This window comes from Macrosteles quadrilineatus, unplaced genomic scaffold, assembly GCF_028750875.1.
Source record: "Macrosteles quadrilineatus isolate MER2022 unplaced genomic scaffold, UCM_ALF_1.0 Scaffold_7__1_contigs__length_78375512, whole genome shotgun sequence".
Lineage (NCBI taxonomy): Eukaryota > Metazoa > Arthropoda > Insecta > Hemiptera > Cicadellidae > Macrosteles > Macrosteles quadrilineatus.
In genome coordinates this window covers 12,811,561-12,830,641 of record NW_026542600.1, presented here as the reverse complement: position 1 = coordinate 12,830,641, position 19,081 = coordinate 12,811,561, and the positions used below count along the sequence as shown (strand labels likewise).

At 34.7% G+C, this 19,081-nt stretch overlaps 1 protein-coding gene across 1 annotated transcript in view; it reads right to left on the bottom strand.

Annotated features, from left to right (window-relative positions):
• LOC128997918 (ribonuclease 3) overlaps positions 1–19,081 on the bottom strand; it is an 83,925-nt gene that overhangs the window by 5,651 nt on the left and 59,193 nt on the right. The window contains exons 16-20 of the mRNA XM_054423750.1: positions 9,779–9,882; positions 8,113–8,218; positions 4,755–4,916; positions 3,136–3,296; positions 696–841 (exon numbers count right to left, since the gene is read on the bottom strand). Of these exons, the coding sequence (XP_054279725.1) occupies positions 696–841; positions 3,136–3,296; positions 4,755–4,916; positions 8,113–8,218; positions 9,779–9,882 (679 nt within the window). The remainder of the gene's footprint in view (positions 1–695; positions 842–3,135; positions 3,297–4,754; positions 4,917–8,112; positions 8,219–9,778; positions 9,883–19,081) is intronic.

The following is a 19,081-nucleotide window of genomic DNA, read 5'->3' as shown; positions in this document are numbered from 1 at the left end:
CAATCGTGATATGTTAAGTCAATAACCTTGGTTCAGTAATAAAAACTGTAACGTTAAAATCACGCTTACTCAAGCAAAACAAAAATTACACAACACTGAACGTACAACAATAAATCACGTAAAGAACAGAAAAAAATGGTTACTAATCACCCAATCACAAACTGTTTGTGAGATAGCAAACAAGTGCACAGCAGACATCAGTTGTGTAAAGAACAGATGATTGTCAGTGCAAGCGGATAGCTTGACCTTGAAGCTAACGATGGCTATTTCTTTGTTTTGCTTTAATTTATTTTTGTCAAATAAACTGTGGTGTTTCAAAAATAATAATGGGAGAACCTACCGCATAAAAAAATGGTCCGAAATATTTAATTATACACTGCATTTCAACTTATTAGACCGAAGAGAAACTATTTATAAAATGTTCTTGGTATTTTTGAGGTTATGTAACATAGTTTTACATAGGTAATATGCAACAATTCACCCATAGAAGCACCCGTCAACTAAACTGACATGAATTGTTTACTTCTCTGGCCGGAAACTAAACATTCAAGTTAAATCCTGTCGAAGGCAATTCCCCCGTGACGATGTGACTTGTCCCCCTTAGACCAGGCCGGACCATCCGGCGGCCGATCCAACCGAAGCCGAACTAGAGGGAGTCTACTGTAAGAAGATTGTTTCTTAACTACTAAACTGACCTTCTGAGTTTTTCAGGGCATTCTTGGCAGCATTCATTTCGGCCTGCTGAATGCTGTGACCAGAGGATTTCGCAAGTCTCTGGTTTTTAAAGTAGACGGCGACTGAGTAAATCCGGGTATTCGTTGGTCCCATGCATTCAACCACTCTGAAAATGGTTATGTGACGTTATTGCTTGATGCTTATGGATATAAAATATTATAGGATATTCGAGGACTCTTCAATAGTAACAGCCAATAAAAAATACAGGGTCTGACAAAATATGGACAGCTGGTGTACAAGTCTTCACAACAAAATGTTTTATAACAATAATATAAAATTGAGTAAATCTCACTATTTTCTGTTTCCCAATTTAGTTCCAATTTAGTTAAATAACTTAAGTTAGTTGTCTGTTTTAACAGTTTTTAGCAAAAAACCCGAAACCGAGGATTGATGGAAATGGAAATTGTTGTTTTCAATTTATCAGTGCAATAATCAAGGGTCGAGCTATCAATGGAAAAAATAAAGATTAATCTGTGATTGCACAAGATGTTCAAAATTTCAGCGCAATCACGGGTGACAATGTCTTCAGGATTGCGGGAGATGCTATCAATTTTGTCGGTCATGGGTGATTATGAAATGAGGAATAAATAATACAGTAAAATCCTATTCAACCCGTTAAACCGAAACTGGGGTTAACTAAAACGGTAATACATTCAATAAATTGGAAAATAAGATGAGCAACAGAGATTGTCGGCCGTGGCCCAGCATTGGCATGACATGAGATAGTGGTGGCCACTGACCTTCTAAGAGTCTCCCACCCCAAGGACTGACACACCCTTCCTTACCTGCTCATTCCACGCAAACTTTCCATATCACTGTGGCCAGTGTTATATACTTATCAGTGCACTGTAAACCTTTGCAACTGCACGTTTATGTCTTGTAATTGAGGTGACTTAAATATAAAGCTATTTCTGCCCGTCACGTTTGTTACAAAAGGTTTACTGTTTTTTTATAGTTTTACAATTTGTTTAATGTCAATGAAGAGGAAATTTTGATGAATGCGTTGCAGATTGCAACGTTGGTAGGCCTATCTCAACAGTTGCAGACTGGATTAAAAGTAAGGAAAACTTTTGCAACATTCCCTAACAGTTCCTAATCCTAAGACTTTGAAGACTTCTGATTTTGAAAACGTTAATGTAGCATTGTTATATGGTTTGCACAACAAAGAGAAAAAGTAGCCCCAATAAATAACCATGTTCTTTAGGAAAAGGCTTGGCATAGATGGACATGGATTTGTTGCACCATAACGGGTGGATTGACAGGTTTAAGAATCGCTACATGGGATTCGCCAGTTAAATTTATCTGGAAAGAAGTTGTCAGTGGATTAAGATGTAGTGGATGTTTTAAAAACAGAATTTTAAGGGAGGGTTACATAAATACCAAAAAATATTTAGCCTGTGTAAAAGAAAGTTCTGTGCCTGGCCAAAAAATGCAAATAGAGAATCAAATAGAGAATCTCTATTAACCGCAGCAATTCTTTAGGCTTCCATTGATGTACATTGGAAAGGCTTCCATTGATGTACATTGGAAAGGTTGTAAAGCCCAGAGCTCTAAAAAATATTTCTCCAACAACCTTCAAGTGTACTATAGAGCTCAGAGCAATTAATGGATTCCAACGAGCTATTCGAGGAATGGTTTCACAACAGTTTTGTCCGAAACTGAGAGTGTTGTCTAACAATCTCCGTTTGAAAGCCATCTTGTTGGTGGTCAAGACGCACCAAGCGGGGAGCACAAAAAGCCCATAAGTGGCTGACGTGCAACAGGACAAGGTCCACCTTGACAGAATCAATCAATCAATCAATTGGTCGTCAAAGCTCTAACTCATCCAGAAGATATGAAGGATTGTAAAATAACTCTGAGATTTCTGCCAGCAACTGTAACGAGCCTAATCTAACCAATGGACCAGGGAGTCATAGAAACACTGAAGAGACAATACAGAGGTTTTTTGTTGAGACATACTTTCCAAGAAAATGACAGTGGCAACAAGACAATCAATGATGCCTTAAAAAAATCAGTGGCAATGAAAGGTGGTATATTGGAGCACCCAATACTGGAACAAGGTAAAGGGAAAAACTTTGCAAAAAGCGTGGAACAAGATACTTGATGGCATCATATCAGATGATCGTTTGGAGGGGGAAAAATTTTAAAATCTATCAGAGCTTATGAAAAAGTTCAAGGATGCGAGAACGTGGGGTAAAATGACACTATTGTAATTCTTGACGAATTAACAATAAAGAATATTGTATTGTATTGTATTGTATTGTATTGTACTTTCAATGACCAAAATCTTTTTCCATAACTAATCCTGACTTTCCAGAATGTGGACACCCTTCTGATAAAACATACACCAAATTGATAAAAACTACAACCAACACTTCACTAGTATTATGGGTAACTGACTTGTAGACTGGGATTTCAGGTTCTCCACCCTCCATAGTACGCAGAGTAAGGCAGCACTGCTGTAGTTTTGACTTGGGATCGTTCCAATCCTGCTTTAGAATGAACTCTTTCAATCGTGGGAAGAAACAGACATCACAGAAGGTTTTACAAAAGTCCAAATCCTGCAACAGAAAAATATATTTAAATTCATATCCGAGTGGAGCAAGTGAAGATTTTAAACTTCAGCTCTTATGCATTTTATCATACGCGAACTGATCATAGACGGCTGAAGCAATCATTTTCGAATTTTGCAAGGTGATGCCAATATCCATAAAGTAAAATTTCACAGGAATCTGCAAAGATTTTATGTTATGTAATCCTTATAGAAGCCGTATTCGACATGAACAAAGGCATAAGATCAGCTGTTGATATTTAAATGCAGTACATCAGGAAATAGCTGATAGCATTGTTTTAAACGTCAATCATCAGCAAGCTTGCAATGTATTATGTTAACGTGTGATAAATTATTGATTTCAGTTTAGCCTATAAGAAATATTTTTACAACGATTTTGAGTTTTATTGAAATGTTCACTTTCTTTAAAATAATTGTTCAATGAATAATATGACTTGATTAAATGTTATATTGTTTTGCAGGACATATTCATCTAATTGGCTAGTTTTCATCAGAATCAGAACACTTTATTCTTGAACATAGAGTATAGAATAGGCGTCAAACATTACAGTGATTTAAACATAAAACAGCAGATGTTGGGCTTTGAGGCGCTGTCGGTAGTGATGTTTTTTTTTCCATTTATGTACTGATCATCACATAAAGTTGAACTCTTATGCAGTAATCAGTAAAAAAAATGGTAGAAGCTGAAACTGTTTGGGTTGAATTCTAGGTTATCACTCACTTTTTAGAAGCCACTCCAGAGGTTTTAAGTTTAAAATGTAAATGCAAGTCTTTGAAAAGACATGTAATGAAATCACTACATTTTCCACTCCCCTTCACTCAGAAACATGTTACTATTTTAATTACTGTAAAATTTTACAGTAATTAACAATAAAGAATATTGTATTGTACTGTATTGTACGTATTGTACTGTATTGTATTGTATTGTACGTTATCCATCCCTACACAAAAATATTGTTTCCATTTAAAATTGTAGATTAAAAATTTAAATAATATGTTAAAAAATAATTAAATAATGTTAAGATAAAACCGCTCAATTTCATGGGTGCTTCTGCGAAATGTGAACAAATATGAATAGTTTACATTAAGAAGACTATAGAACTGCCTCTGGTTGCTTTGGACAACAATTTTAAAATGAAGTTTATAAACACCAAAACAATATTAATTAAGGTTGAATAAAAAATAGGTAATTTCTTGATGGATTTTTACACATAATTTGAATCTCAGGTGTACGAAAGTGATGACTTTGTGATCTGTTTCACATGTTGAATTATTAGTACAGATAGTCACAGATTTAATGTAATTAAAACTAAAGAATACAATGTTCTAACCCCTTGAAAATATCAGTTTTTCGTATAAGACCTGTAATAATGCAAAAGGAGTGTGAAACGTAGAATACTCCCTCGAAGGCACTGAAGTGAAGCGAATGTGATGAGAACATACTCACTTTGTCAACATATAAGGCACCAAGGAAGGCTTCCAACAGATCGGCTCGATCTTTTGTCTTGAGCTCAGCTTTTGGGTTGGAGGAGATGGTGAACTGAGCCATACCGAGGTCATCACACACAATGGATTGTGTTCGGTTATTGACGAGAGCACTCCTCAAGAGCTGAAATGATAAACAGTTAGTAGAAAACATAATTCCTTTATTGTGATAAGATTTAAATGTCAAATCTACAGAGGGAGACGTACATTGAAAAGTAATGGCTTGAGATTTAAACTGTACTAAGCTTTTGTGAACACCCGCTCTTTTGAAAATTTTGCCATTCATGAAGAAGCTTACATTCAAATGTGCAGGGTGCGGCAAAAAAAAACTATCTATTTTCTGAAGCGTGCTGTTCAACGACAGGTCGTCTCAGGGTGGTGGGGGTAGGATCGTTGGAAGCCTACACGCTGCCATTACCTTTGGTCATAGAGCAGTGGTCGCAAGAGCTACATGAGTTTGTAATCAAGTTGTTTGAAAAATTTAATGATTCAGTCATTGCGACTCATGCTTCAGTTCAATGCATTCTTTCAATTAGTTCGAGGTGGAGAGGTTCCGTAGGGATTATCTGTAGGGTATAGATAATCAACAAATTAAAAAGATTGATAACAATTAAACTGTAGGAATGAGAATTAAAATCAAACAAAAAAATTTGAGTAACCGAGCGGTCAGACATGTTCAAAGCAGCTGCTTGTTTTCAGGCTGGCCTAAATGGACTGTTTTCACAGCAGCACGAACTCTGTTGAATGTTAGTTGTCTGGCATCCAATCTGACTTTGGAAGCTTCTTTTTAAACGTAGAAGCCTTTGTTATAAAGTTAGTAACTAGTAACCCACCGAATGATTGTGCTATACGACAGAACTTCTTCATGTAGCCCTAATTATAGAATGCACAGAACTGCTGCTGAGTTGCAATGACTGAATCATTACTTTTTCAATATGACTCGATAACAAACGTGCACAAAGCTCAGAGTACCACTGTTCTATGACTACAGATAACGGGCGTGAGTAAGCTTTCCAAAGAGCCTACCCCCAACACCCTCAGAAGACCTGTCGGAGAACAGGGAGCTGCAGAAAATAATTAGTTTTTTTTTGCCACGACCTGTACCTAATGTTTTTTAACACATTCGCTGAAACAGTGAAACAGCGGGGAAAAGCAAAGAAAAGGAATAGCCAATGTGCTGAATTATATTCTGTCCATCAAAAGAGCAACAGAATTAGGGGTCTCAATCCAGAGTCTTTAATCCAATTGATTTACCGACTTATTATTTTTTAATATAGGTCTCTTCCACTTCTAAACGCATACCAAGTTTCATATAGATCAGTTGGACAAACTGAAAGATATAAGAAATGAATTAAGTGTTTTTTTAAAAGCTTATTCTAGATTTTATCCTTATTCTGGCCTATGAACCATTTTCTGGGGTTAGGTCCGCTTACTTACAGGACACCCAATCAAAATCAATCACCACTCACATTTTTTTGTATTACTTACTCTTACTTATGTAAACCGTATAAAAGTAAATATATGTTATCAGTTTTATATAAATCAACGTCAGTTTTATTTAGTCAGTGACAGTGCTGGCCAGCCTTTACAGTTTTAACCAGTTTTATCCCTTTTTATTCCATTTTAATAATTTGATCAACATGACTAGTTTTGACGATTGTGATTTTTACAGTATTATATCTTTAGACATACCACAATGTATTAATAGATAATGTGGTTGCATACAATGACCTGACAAAGTTCTAAGAAACGAAACTAGTTGTCATACCAGCAACTGTGGTTGGATAAGGTTAGCCTTTAATTTTATCAGTAACAATATGTTTCACGTGTTATTAGACATATTTTTATTTACTTTCCGTAAGTCAAGTCAAGTCAAATAATTTATTTTCACACAACGTTTTACAGATCCAGCATAGCTGGGAAACAGGTGAAATGGTCATGGACAATTAAAATACATAAAACTATAATAACTATACAACATCCTAAGAAATCAAATATATACATAATTTAAAAATCATTACCTTGTAATACCCTTTATTAAGCAGCAATTTGGTAACTTCTTTTTTGTATTTTTTCAAGAGATTCTAATGATTTAATATTTTCAGGAAGTTTATTATACAGTTTTTTCCCTAGATATTGTGGAAGGGTTTCAAGTGAGGTAAGTCTATGAATGGGCAGTTGTAAATCATTTTGATATTGTGTTAAATAATTATGGTTATAGTTTTCATTTATAAAAGATTCAAGATTTTTTTTTATCAAGATTAATGTTTGCAGGATATAAACTGACGGAAATGTAAAATTAAACCACTGACTATACTCAGAATAGACTTCCCATGTGCTATGAAAGTTTGAAGCCAAGAAAATAGATGAAGTTCAGGACCATCTCACCAGAGTTTACTAGTGTATTGGGTTGAATATTAATTAAAACCAATGCAGTATCATAGCAAACAGATGATTGATTTATCACTTAACACAGAATATTGTCATTAGTTGGTGACCATCTCAACAGATTGCACCACGTTTGCTTCAAATTTTACATTACATGGGAAGTCTATTCTGTGTATAGTCAATGGTAAAACCCCTCAAACTAGAAAAAAATAATTTAAAAAATAGGTATTACAATTTTCTTAATTTTGGGATTAAAAGGTGGTTGTATTGGGATTTCAGAGCATCAAAAACCAGCCGGGATTCTGGGATTGGGGCCTCTACACAGAATACCATGTTCTGCGTTTCTGGGATTGTGGTTGTAGTTCTACAAGAAAGGGACAGGTAGAAGTACCGTTACTTACAGCCTTTCAACTGTTCAATGCTGGCAAAAAGGTGGGACAAAAAGCCTGGATACACCAACAAAAATGTTGTGGATTCCGCAACTAGTCTAACAAATTTTAGGTGTAAAGGAACGGTCTAACTAGTGAGGGCTCCTCTGAACAATGCAAGACAAAACAGTCAGCACTTGGCAATGTTGATAATTATTGGAACCACAAAATTTGAATTAAGTTTACAAAGGAAACATAGTTGAATGACCACAGAGAGTTTTACTGCCAACAAAAAAAATCTGCCAAAATTGTCTAGATTGATGTTTTGATTATTTAATGACTACAACTTACAGTACATTGTACTTTCAATTAGTCTTGGTTATTGTGTGTACAGGAAAAAAATCTGCGATTGACAGCAACACACGTTGTTAGTGACTGGATCCATAATGTTTAACCGGTTACAAGTTTAACTTAAGAATTGGATGTCTTCAACTCCCTAAAGTCAAAAACGGAACACACATGACTGATCATATGTTTCAATGTTGTAATAATTGCAACTCTTACCGACAGATGACCTTCATGATGTTTAGGGAAATGCTTGTACAAGAATTCAGATGTGATCAGCTGCAGGACTGTGTCTCCAAGGAACTCTAGTCTTTGATTCGATCCTCTGCAAAGAAAAACGAGCCATGAGATTGACAATTTCTAATTTAATGAATAAATTAATTATATAAATAAATAAACAAGTAACTCCTTGTTTGAAAACATTTTGATTAAAACAAAAAAACTGATAAGTAATGTTTCACCTCATTGTAATTTTATTTTTAACAAATTGTCTGTGATGCCCTTAGCATGCATCTTCCAATGTATTTCAATAATAAAAATTAACTGTGATATTTTGTTGCAAAGGATGTTTACCATTATGCCACAAGAAATGGTAAAGAGTTAAGAACAGTTCAGTGCCTGTATGCCAATTTTCAGGCTAGCTTTTAATATATTGCAACCGAATCGTTCAATAAGTTACTAGATAGGGTTATAGAGTTACCATTAGTAGTAGTTAACACAACGATCGCATAAAAATTGTCATTAATACACTAGACAGCAGAAAATTTAAGGTACGAGCATTATTTAAGGCTAATTAAGCAGGTTGTGTATACTACTTTACCTACGACCGTTTTTTAATTACTAACAATTACTACTCATAAGGTTTAAGAGAGGTTATGTTTTTCTTTAAAACCTCTCATTGTCTATTGTGATGCAACGTTTATTGTACCAACCACTCATTCATTTTATAATACTTAAATTGGCCTTAATAGCAGATATGTTGATGTTCAAAGCATTACAATTTTACTTCTTTTCTCACAATCATTGAACCTCATTGGTACAAAATAGTAATGTAAAGTAACAAATAAAAAAATAATTCTGTTAAGTAAGTAAACAACACTGTAAAGTGAATACCTATGTTCAATTCCAAGAACCTAATTGAAAAGGCTAGTTAAAAAAAAAAAAAAACTGTTGTAGTAAAAAAGACTTTAAAGCATTAATTAAGAATATTCTAATAAAACATTGTTTTTATAAAATAGAAGATTATTCTGTCTCATCGTTACATTATTCTTGAGGAGTATTATACGTCGACGCAACATATAAACAATTTTATTTTATTTATTTATCATTGTACTATAATTAATGACTATGGAATAAAAAAGATTTGATTTTAAGCCTTACAGTGAATATATTTGCTTTGGAAAATATATATTTGGTAAAGACAGGTGAACAAACTTTTAGATGTACACTAGAAATCCAACTGTCCGAACTCCATCCAAAAATCTGGATAGGCTAGTTGGGTTTTTCAAGAGACATGTTAGTAAAAATAAATGAGTTTTCCTTTTTAGCGAATTTATCTAAAGGGAAGAAGCTGTTACCGCCAATGGCACGGCAAGACATAGACCCAGGACCTACTTATTCATTTTTATGTTCCCAGAGGTCAAAAACAATATTTATTAAAACTTGTATATGTATGTGTCAGTGAACACAATAACTTAGGTAATTTTTTCCTGAATTTGATGAAATTTGGCATGAACCTGGCTGGATACACTTGAACGAGTTTGTGAATCAGCAAATTGGGTCATTGAAAGGAGTGGAGTGATATGGAGTTCTGTTCAGAGGATACAGATGGTTGGAGTTAGGATAATTGGAGCTCTACTTTACTTAATAACAACTCAGAACTTACAATGTGAGATGTGTATATCCCATACTTCGGTCAGTAAATGCACGAGCCAGCAGTCTTATGTGGTCAAAGTAGATTCCGGTAGACTCCTCAAACTTAGTCAGTTTCTGCAAGCAAATTTAATTTTTTTTTACATTCTAACTCACATGTAATTCGATAAATTATGTGAAGAGTAATAATATAAGTGGTTTAAATAGATAAATATATTTTATGTAATCCAAACTTTTGGAATACATGCTAGTTGAGCAGGCAAAACTAGCCTACCAATACAAGAACATAAAATTAAAACTGAGTAAAACATCAGAAAACATAAAATTCAATAAAATGTGCTTAGAGAATAACATTCCACATTACGTAAATGTAAGAGTCAGTAGCAAATCAAAACCTGCATTGAAAGCTAAAAGACAGGCTGAAGTTACTTGGATAAAAAATGAAATTAAACATTTATACTTCAAAAAGAATGTTTTGAACAAGCTATTATTTAAGAAACACGTTGAACTGTTGAACCAATTGCACGTGTAAGTTAACAATTTAATGATTGAAATAGATTCACACTGGAACACTCGAAGTAGATGTAATTAAATAATTAAATGCTCTCATAAATTCTTTTATAGGGATGTACATTACACAAAAATAGAGTTTAATAAGGATGAAATGAATTTATTAAATAAGGGTCTGAACTTTAATTTTCCAAACACCAAGAAACAAAATTTAGTAACAGAACTTTTAGAAGCAGCCATCAAAGACATTAAATCAAACGATGTTCAAGAAACAGCTCGAGTTATTATGGGCAACAAAGCTGACATAGCATAGGGGTGACATAGCAAAAATCCTGCGAGAACAAAGAGGTACAATGAAAGGTTCAAGACATTGTGACATGCCCTGACAAGCGACAGGACAAAACTTGCCGAGCATAATGCCGTGATAACCAAAGCTGATAAGGGCAACTCCATCGTAATCCTTTACAAAGACGACTAGGCTATGTCAGCAAAGTTGAAAGCTTCATAAAAAATAACAATATTGAAACTCTACACAAAGACCCCACAGCCAATAATGCAAAATTAATTAACCAAGCTATTTCTCAAAGCAAACATTTACTTTCAAAAACTGAAATAAATTCTTTAAAAGTCACGAACCTGGAAGCCCCAGTACTCCGAGGACTACCAAAGATCCACAAGCCTGATGTACCTATAAGACCTCTTGTTAACTTTATGCCTTCACCAGCGTATAGTCGCAAAAAAAAACTAGATAAAATAATCAGAAAAGAAATTGTTTTAGAGAATAACCATAGCCTTAAAAATAGACTAGATTTGGTTAAAATAATTAAATCACTGTCAATAATTATAACCAAAGACTAGCATCATTCAATATTGTGAACATATATACAAACATCCTCGTTAACGAAACAATACAAATACAATAGACATTCTCAATCTGAATGTATTAAATAACACTAATCTTTCACCTGATGCAATAGATGATTTGATAAAACTAACAAATAATGGTGTATTGATACAGAATTACTGTATTTTAAATTTCAAAACAGCTTCTATAATCAAAAAGAAGGTTTAGCCATGGGTTTTCCTGTTTCAAGCATTTTGGCCGAAGCATTTTTAAATGAACCTGAAAACAGAACATTGTTCACAGACGCCAATCGATACAGGGATAGAATAGTTGTTTATCATAGATATGTAGATGATACCATCGTCCTCTTTAATGGAAACAGCAGACAATTGACCCTATTAAATACACACCTTTGCAACATCCATAAAAATATACAATTTACTCTGGAATAGGAAAAAGATTGTTCCAGAAACTTTCTCGACCTCAGCAACATGACTAAACAACATGACCACTTTGAGTTCAAGATATACTTGTACTGACCAAACCTTCTGAGTCACACCATCCATACTCCTAAAAGATGGCTGCGTACAACAGTTTTGTACACAGGTTATTGACAATACCACTGAATGTAAAGGATTATGAAGAGGAATATCATTAAATACATAGCTGTGAAAAATGGATTCAAAAGTAATATAGTAGATAAGCTGATATCTAAACATCTGAATAAAGATAAAAATGAAACAAAATAGTTCGAGCTACAACTTCCACCTGCTCACGTCACCTGTCTCCGAGTACTCGGTATTTTTTATGATAAATGTTTGTCTTTCAATCTACGTTTTCGTGTGTGTTCGTGTTCTATGTACTTATTTATTAAATGACGACCTTCATATACGGAGATGAATAACGACGCCTTGTACGGCCTGAAGATGATTCTCTGTGAATCGAAACTATAGTAGCCACAAGCAACATTTTGGATTACTGAATGCAGGTATTTAAACCATTACAATTCAAACAAAATACAAATAGCCTAAGAGGATTTTATCAGCCGACTACGCAACTCATTTAAGTTACACATTTCAAACTATTATGGCCAAGAACAACATCACAGTGGCATTTAAATCGGTTGACAAACTTGGATCTGTGTTAAAGGAGCGTCCTCACCCACCTACATCAAAGTATGATAAAACTGGTGTTTACAAAATTAATTGCAGTGATTGTGATAGTAATTTAATACATAGGCCAGACATCACGCTCTTTCTCAAAACGGTTTAAGGTACACATCCCCAAGAAAACCACGTCCACCCAGCCATAAACTTTTGCAGAGCATTTAACAATCACAACTACTCTAATATCAACAATAACATGACCGTTCTACATCTTAATAAAAACAAGATTCAAATCAACAAATTGGAAGAAAACGAGATTTATAAGGCAGTCAAGTCAGACAAACAAAACATGCTAAACGATAAGCTTTCATTTGCATCCAATTTTATATACAACACTACAATAGAGATAATAGAAAGGGAGAAGAATAGAACTTGCAAACAACCTGTTGCTGATAAGATCATAGTGCTCGGCAATATAGACGTAAACACCCGCCGGTCGCGTAGTATCTAGTCATGCATGTCGTGTTTTTAATGTTTCGATGTTTAGTAAATATTGTTTGTGTGAACTTTGACGACCTTCTCAAGAAGCGACAATGTCCTTATGAAGCTTGATGATGGTTCCAGTGTCGAACCAAAACCAATTGGATTACATAAAATTCATGTATTTAAACCACTTAATTTGTTACTCCGGAGGCTATACATATTGAAAAATGATACAAAGTTTATTGGTTTGTTGGATTCATTTGATATAATAGTTCATGTCATACAGAGTCTTTTCAATTCTGTTGGTGTCAAAATTGCAGTTGGTTCAGTCTTTGGTGTTGTCAGTGATGTATTAATGTTTTCTTGCATACGGCGACGGCTTCATTTGAGGATATGAGCAGGCTTAATGGGCTGCAAAATACAGCAGTGAACATCTCCTCTTTTCAGGATGCTGCTGGTTTATTCCAGCCGAAACTGTGTGCAGGATCAAAACCTGCAGTCTCATCCATCGGTTGTTATCTCATCACGAACCAAAATACCTGGCGGAGAGAATTATGATTTGTGGAGCTATTACTCGACGGGGCACTAAACAGCAGACTCTCCTCCACTTTCCTAAAATCAATTAGAATGGGATTCTCCTATTTTGGCCCACAGATTTATAAAGACCTCCCCTTGCAGTTCAAAAGCCTTTTGGCCTCAGCTTTCATCAAAAGATTATATTTCTTCATTTCTTGTATTTGTTTGGTTATATTAATTTTAATGTGGGTAATTCTGTAAATTAGTTTATACTGAGAAGCGCTTAAGAATAAAGGCATTTTAATTTTATATACATGGTAATTTTTTTTACACAATTCATATTACAAGTACAGAGTTTCACTGTTTAGGGACAAAAGAACCTTATAAATTGGCAGCCCTGCTTCCTTTACTTCCTTAACCATCAGCTGATATGAATTTAAGCATTGTTAACTTCACAGTTTAAGTGTAATAGGGAATTTATTATGAAAAAAACTCAACATGGTGTTATCGGAAGCTCTAAAAGTATGAATTATAGAAGGATCTGTTTATGATCAATTATTCGTTTTATGCCAAGAAATGTTTGTGATCAGTTTTAGATGAGATTTCAGTATATAATTAATAAACTACGGGGTAAATCAACTGTAAAGATCCACAATGTAATATTATACTTGTTTTTCCCACATGTCTGCATTTGAAACAGGGGGTTACATTCTACAGAAAAACATGTTGAATCTTATTCACAATAAATTTTCAATCACACTACACCATGTGGACGGACTATGCAAAAATGCATATCAGCTGGTTGGAAATGAAGTAAAGGAGGCAGGGCTGCCAACTTATGGACTTTTGTCTCTAAACAGTGACTCTCTATACTTTTGGGTTGTTATTTAAAAAAACAGTATTTGTTGAGAATTTCCCATTTTGGGATTTATAAAACTAGTGATTTTGACAGTTCATGAAATTTATACATGGCTTATACACACATTACTTAAACAGGATGACCGACAGGAACCAGACTTTTTCAAACATACAGTATATGCGCAACAGGTAGTGTCGCTAATGGGGAGATGTGTCATGCATTGCTGCATTTTATGCCATTTTACTAGCCACAGAGCATTGTACAGTAAATGAAGTATGTTTGTTAGTGAGTATGAGTGAAATGGCGAGCCTATCACGACAGAGGGGTCCGCGGAATTGGCTAACTCTGGAACTCGCTAACCCCATGTTAAACGCCCTATCTTCAAATTTGGTCGATGAGAGGAACTCGCTAACTTGTTCGGTTTCGGAATTGGCTAACTCCGGTACCCGCTAACCCGCTCTAGAGCCGGGTTAGCGAATTCCGTCCTCGTACGGAAGTCGCTAACTCGGTCCCTCGGCGGAACTCACTAAATCCCAATCAGAAGCCTCGCGGGCCGTCCAATGGGAGCCAAGCACGAATATTTTTGGCCAGTGTTGCCGAAAGTGTAGTACCTATATCGTATTGGTACCATAATTTCGTATCCCACGATTAATTAGGAGTAAGAGCAACGTTGTCGATAAAATAAATATATTTAGAAGTATGTTTAACATTATTCCTATGATTATTAGGGTGGAAAATGCATTATAGTCTTACCATAGACTAACCAACACAAGTAAACTTTACATCCCATTGTAAACTTTGAAGATCGTTTTTCGTGTCTAGTTCATGTCCGGTGACACTGATCACTAGTGTCGACAAAATTGTGTTTCTATTATTTTATAGTTAACTTCATTATTTGTTCTTTACTGTTTGGTTGTATAACTAGAGGACGTGTTATTAGTTGTGATTAGAACGTTTTATTTGGTTAAACGAGGTTTTAAATTACTGAAAACAAGAAACAATTGTAAACAACAAAACACGACCTCTAAAGACAGTGCACCGGACAGAACTAATAATACAACTGTCTTCAGATGATCCATAAGGATGAGAAATGTACTAATATATGGGAGTATGTTTTATATGTGGGTTTCTTACTTAAATAGTAGCTTATTGGTATGCAAAAAGATAAAAATGCACATTTAATTTGGATCTATTACATGTTATGAAATATCTATTTTCGTAGTCCGCCATTTGTTTCGTTTATTCGAATAAATACCATTTTGTGAACTTCTGCAAATAAAATTATTGAGTTCGTATTTTATATACTGGGCTTGTAACCTTAAATCATAAATCATAATAAAATATACACGTTAAACGTCATTACAGAATTACATTGTAGTGGTAATGTATTTTTAAATAGAGCTATTGAATTTAAATAAATATTTATCAATACATTATAAAGTGGTAGGCCTAATGTATTCATGGATTGCATTAAAAGTTAGTCTATGCATAAATACAACTTGTAAATTTCTTTTATCGTGGGCTATTAGTGTAGAACCCCGGGCCATCCTCTTAATTTTGTTGAATTAATATTAATTTTACGTCTTTCAGTAGGCCTACTTTTTAAAAGTCTGGAGTTTTTCTCCAGGCTGGTTCTAAATGAACCCAGGCGTTCTTGTTTGTTACAATTCTTATGAATGGTGGCCATAGCTAAAATCACTTGATCTTATCCAAAAACAAAGCTATTGTCCTATTGTGTAGCTCAGTACTGGGAATGGTGAACCGAGCAATGGCTTGGTCTAGTTTATATAGATTGTGAACGCAATATAAAGGAAACCCAACACTCAAATCAGGAAAATCCATTAATTCGTTTATTAAGAATCGTGAATTAAAATAACCCTGTCACGTTTTATTATATGAATATTATATCTTCTCCTATTTTTTACTAGTGGTGCTTAGGTGTACAATCTAAAAACGGTTTTAAAACATGTAACATTATTGCTAAAAAGTTCAACACATTTTAGAATTAGGCAACTATTTACTAGTAGGCCTACAATGCTTTGGTTCAAACTATTAGGCCTAGATAAAAAACTTAGTCTTTGTCATCATAGCCTATTTTTACACATAAGTTGGACGGTTCAACGACAAACATTTAATTTAAAATCTATGAATTAGTTATGAAAGTTACGATGGTTGATGACTGTATTAATTAATGGTTTTGGTTTATTACGACATTACAATTAAATATGTTTTCCGTGTTTAAGAACTTGCGTGTATTTTAGCTTAATTTCGTAGAGGTTTAATTATTTAGTACCAATTAAACTAAATTTTGAATATTTTTCATATTCTATTATTTTTTTTTTATACTGATGGCATTTATATTTAAGATCAAAATCATAAACATTTAACTGGCCATTGTACAGTTTAGTAACAAAGCACTTTTTCATGATTTTTTTAATTGTCTTTTAATTACTTTGGGCTAGTTTATCTGTTCAAAGTAGAATTGATAACAAAAAAACAATAACATTTACTGTATCTTTATAGACACTGACATTTTGAAATACGGCAGTGTACGATTATTTTGTCGTACAAGGTTGGCAACGCTCCGAGCAGTGGGCGCGGCGAGTTAGCGAATTCCAGAGTTAGCGAATTCCCGCCGCGAGACAAAATCGAGTTAGCGGGTTCCGGAGTTAGCCAATTCCTGACTGAGACGGTTAGCCAGTTCCAGAGTTAGCCAGTTCCGACACACGACCGAGTTAGCGAGTTCCTGAGTTAGCCAATTCCTACGTCTCCGACAGAGCTGTGAATTTTTTAGTTCCCTTTCATTTTAGACAGCATGATATAGTTTCTAGCCAAAATACAATTTGCAGGTGGATTAGCAATTTGAAGAAAATGGGACCCATCCAAAAAAGGAAGCCCCTTGGCAGGAAAATGATTGTTTGGACGGGGTAGGTGTTGAAACGGTTTGATTCAAAAGTGTTGATATGCTCGATCCCCTTTTTTTTACGTCACAGGTGATTTACATCTCTTTGATAAGCAATCCCTACGTTCATTTACAGCACAAGGTTTATTAACAATCGCACATTCTGTTCAGGATTCAATGACCATGGTGTGTATTACATTTCTAGGAAGGGTTATTTCATGTTTCCGTGATAATCTGTAGCCAAGGTCACCAGATTTAAGTGTGTGTGATTTTTCCCTTTGGAGCTTTTTCAAATTTCACCCAAACACTGATGGATCTTAAGGAGGCAATAAACCAAGAAGTGATGAATTTAATGCTGGTTGTGAAATGCTGAGTATAATGGAAGAATTTAAGAAAATGAATGAAAATGCATGATTTAGTGGACTCAACCTGACTGACATTGTTTTCTATAAGTAAAGGGCATCTGACAAGTGTATCCAATGATGTATAGTAAATAGCCTAGTGTATTTCTTAAAGGGCAAGAGTTTAACGAACATTATGTTGTGATAAGAGTTATAATTGGCACAAAAGTAGAGAAATGGTCACTCTTTACTATAAAGTATACTTTGATTGGTACGTGGGTTGTGACATAAACAGCACTACTGTACCATAGAAAGACAATATGTCTCTGCACATTTTATTCTCCGAAAAGGAATACTTTTATTAAGCATACTGTATTTATTGACACACACATAGCAAAATAAAATTATTTGCATTATAAATTATGCACAATCACACTCTATTGTCTATTATAACTTGAAAAACATAAGGTTTGTAACAAAACTTCACCTGTACAGACATGATTATACTTTTTACGATGGGAACGCAGATCCCTGTTCTAGAACACGTCAGAATAACGAGTTTTAAACTTTGGGGCAGATTAACTATCAGTAGTTAATCTGACTGACGGTTGGTTAAGGCATAGACAAAAAGAATTAAATATAGACCGTCAGCTGTGCTGCGGTTACCATAGGTTCTGGCGCACACCGCTGGGATCGCCACGGTAGTTACAGCGTACGCGCTATGTAAACTGCAGCGGTGTGCGCCCGAACTTATGGTAACCATGGTAACCGCAGCACGGCTGACAGTCTATATTTAATTCTTTTTGTCTATGGTTAAGGGTCCAGGACTACGTCACTATGCTTACCTGTAGCAGTTCAAACACGGGAATCCATTTGCGGTCTCCCAAAGGCTCCTGCTCCTGTAATGGATGCGGAGGGTAGTCTACCCACACCTCTAACAAGTTCGTATGTTCTTTGAAGAGTGCTTCTCCAAACACTTTGTCGGCAACCTAGGACAACAGTCAAGTTACATAACTCTTACACCAAAAAACCAGGTAACACCACTTGCAGTTTGTTGAGCAGCTGTAATTGTAACTAATTAATATTCAGAAGCAACCCAGGTAATTATTAAGTAGTTAACACCTACGTTATTTAGTGTATTGCGGGACTGGCGCGCGCGGTGAACTACGTTAAATTACCTAGTACTTCTAACTCTAAAGTATTGATCCAGTGTGAGCTCAGCCTCGCACGGGAAAGTTGTTTCGCTTGCCGCTTGCTGTGCCAGTTTTATACTTTAATCTAGGGATGGTCAAGTCTCGAAATTTCGGGAAATTTTCGGGAAATTTTTAATCTCGTTACACGAGACGAGATTACTTTTTGGCCGAGATTTTTATCGAGACGAGAATAAAAAAAAAAAAAAAAAAAATTAAAAACGCCTGCAGAAAGTCAATGCAATACCCGCAATACAGGAGCATGTTGTAGTTGCGTTTCCTTTTCGAAGGCGTTCTTATTTAATTAATTCTTTAATGTAAATATTACTTTAATTCTTTTAATGTAAATATTACTTTCATTATTTTAATAATATTACTTTAATAACATTTGAGAAGTTTTGTTAAGTGTAAGCAGTGTGAGGAATGTTTTATTACTATAAAAAAAGTCAAAACAAGTAACTGTTTTATAAAAATTAATATTGCTTTTATTTTATGATTTATTTTATTTTAGGATAAGTTGAACTCTATCCTAACTAATATCACCATGTTTCCTAATCGAAGGTAT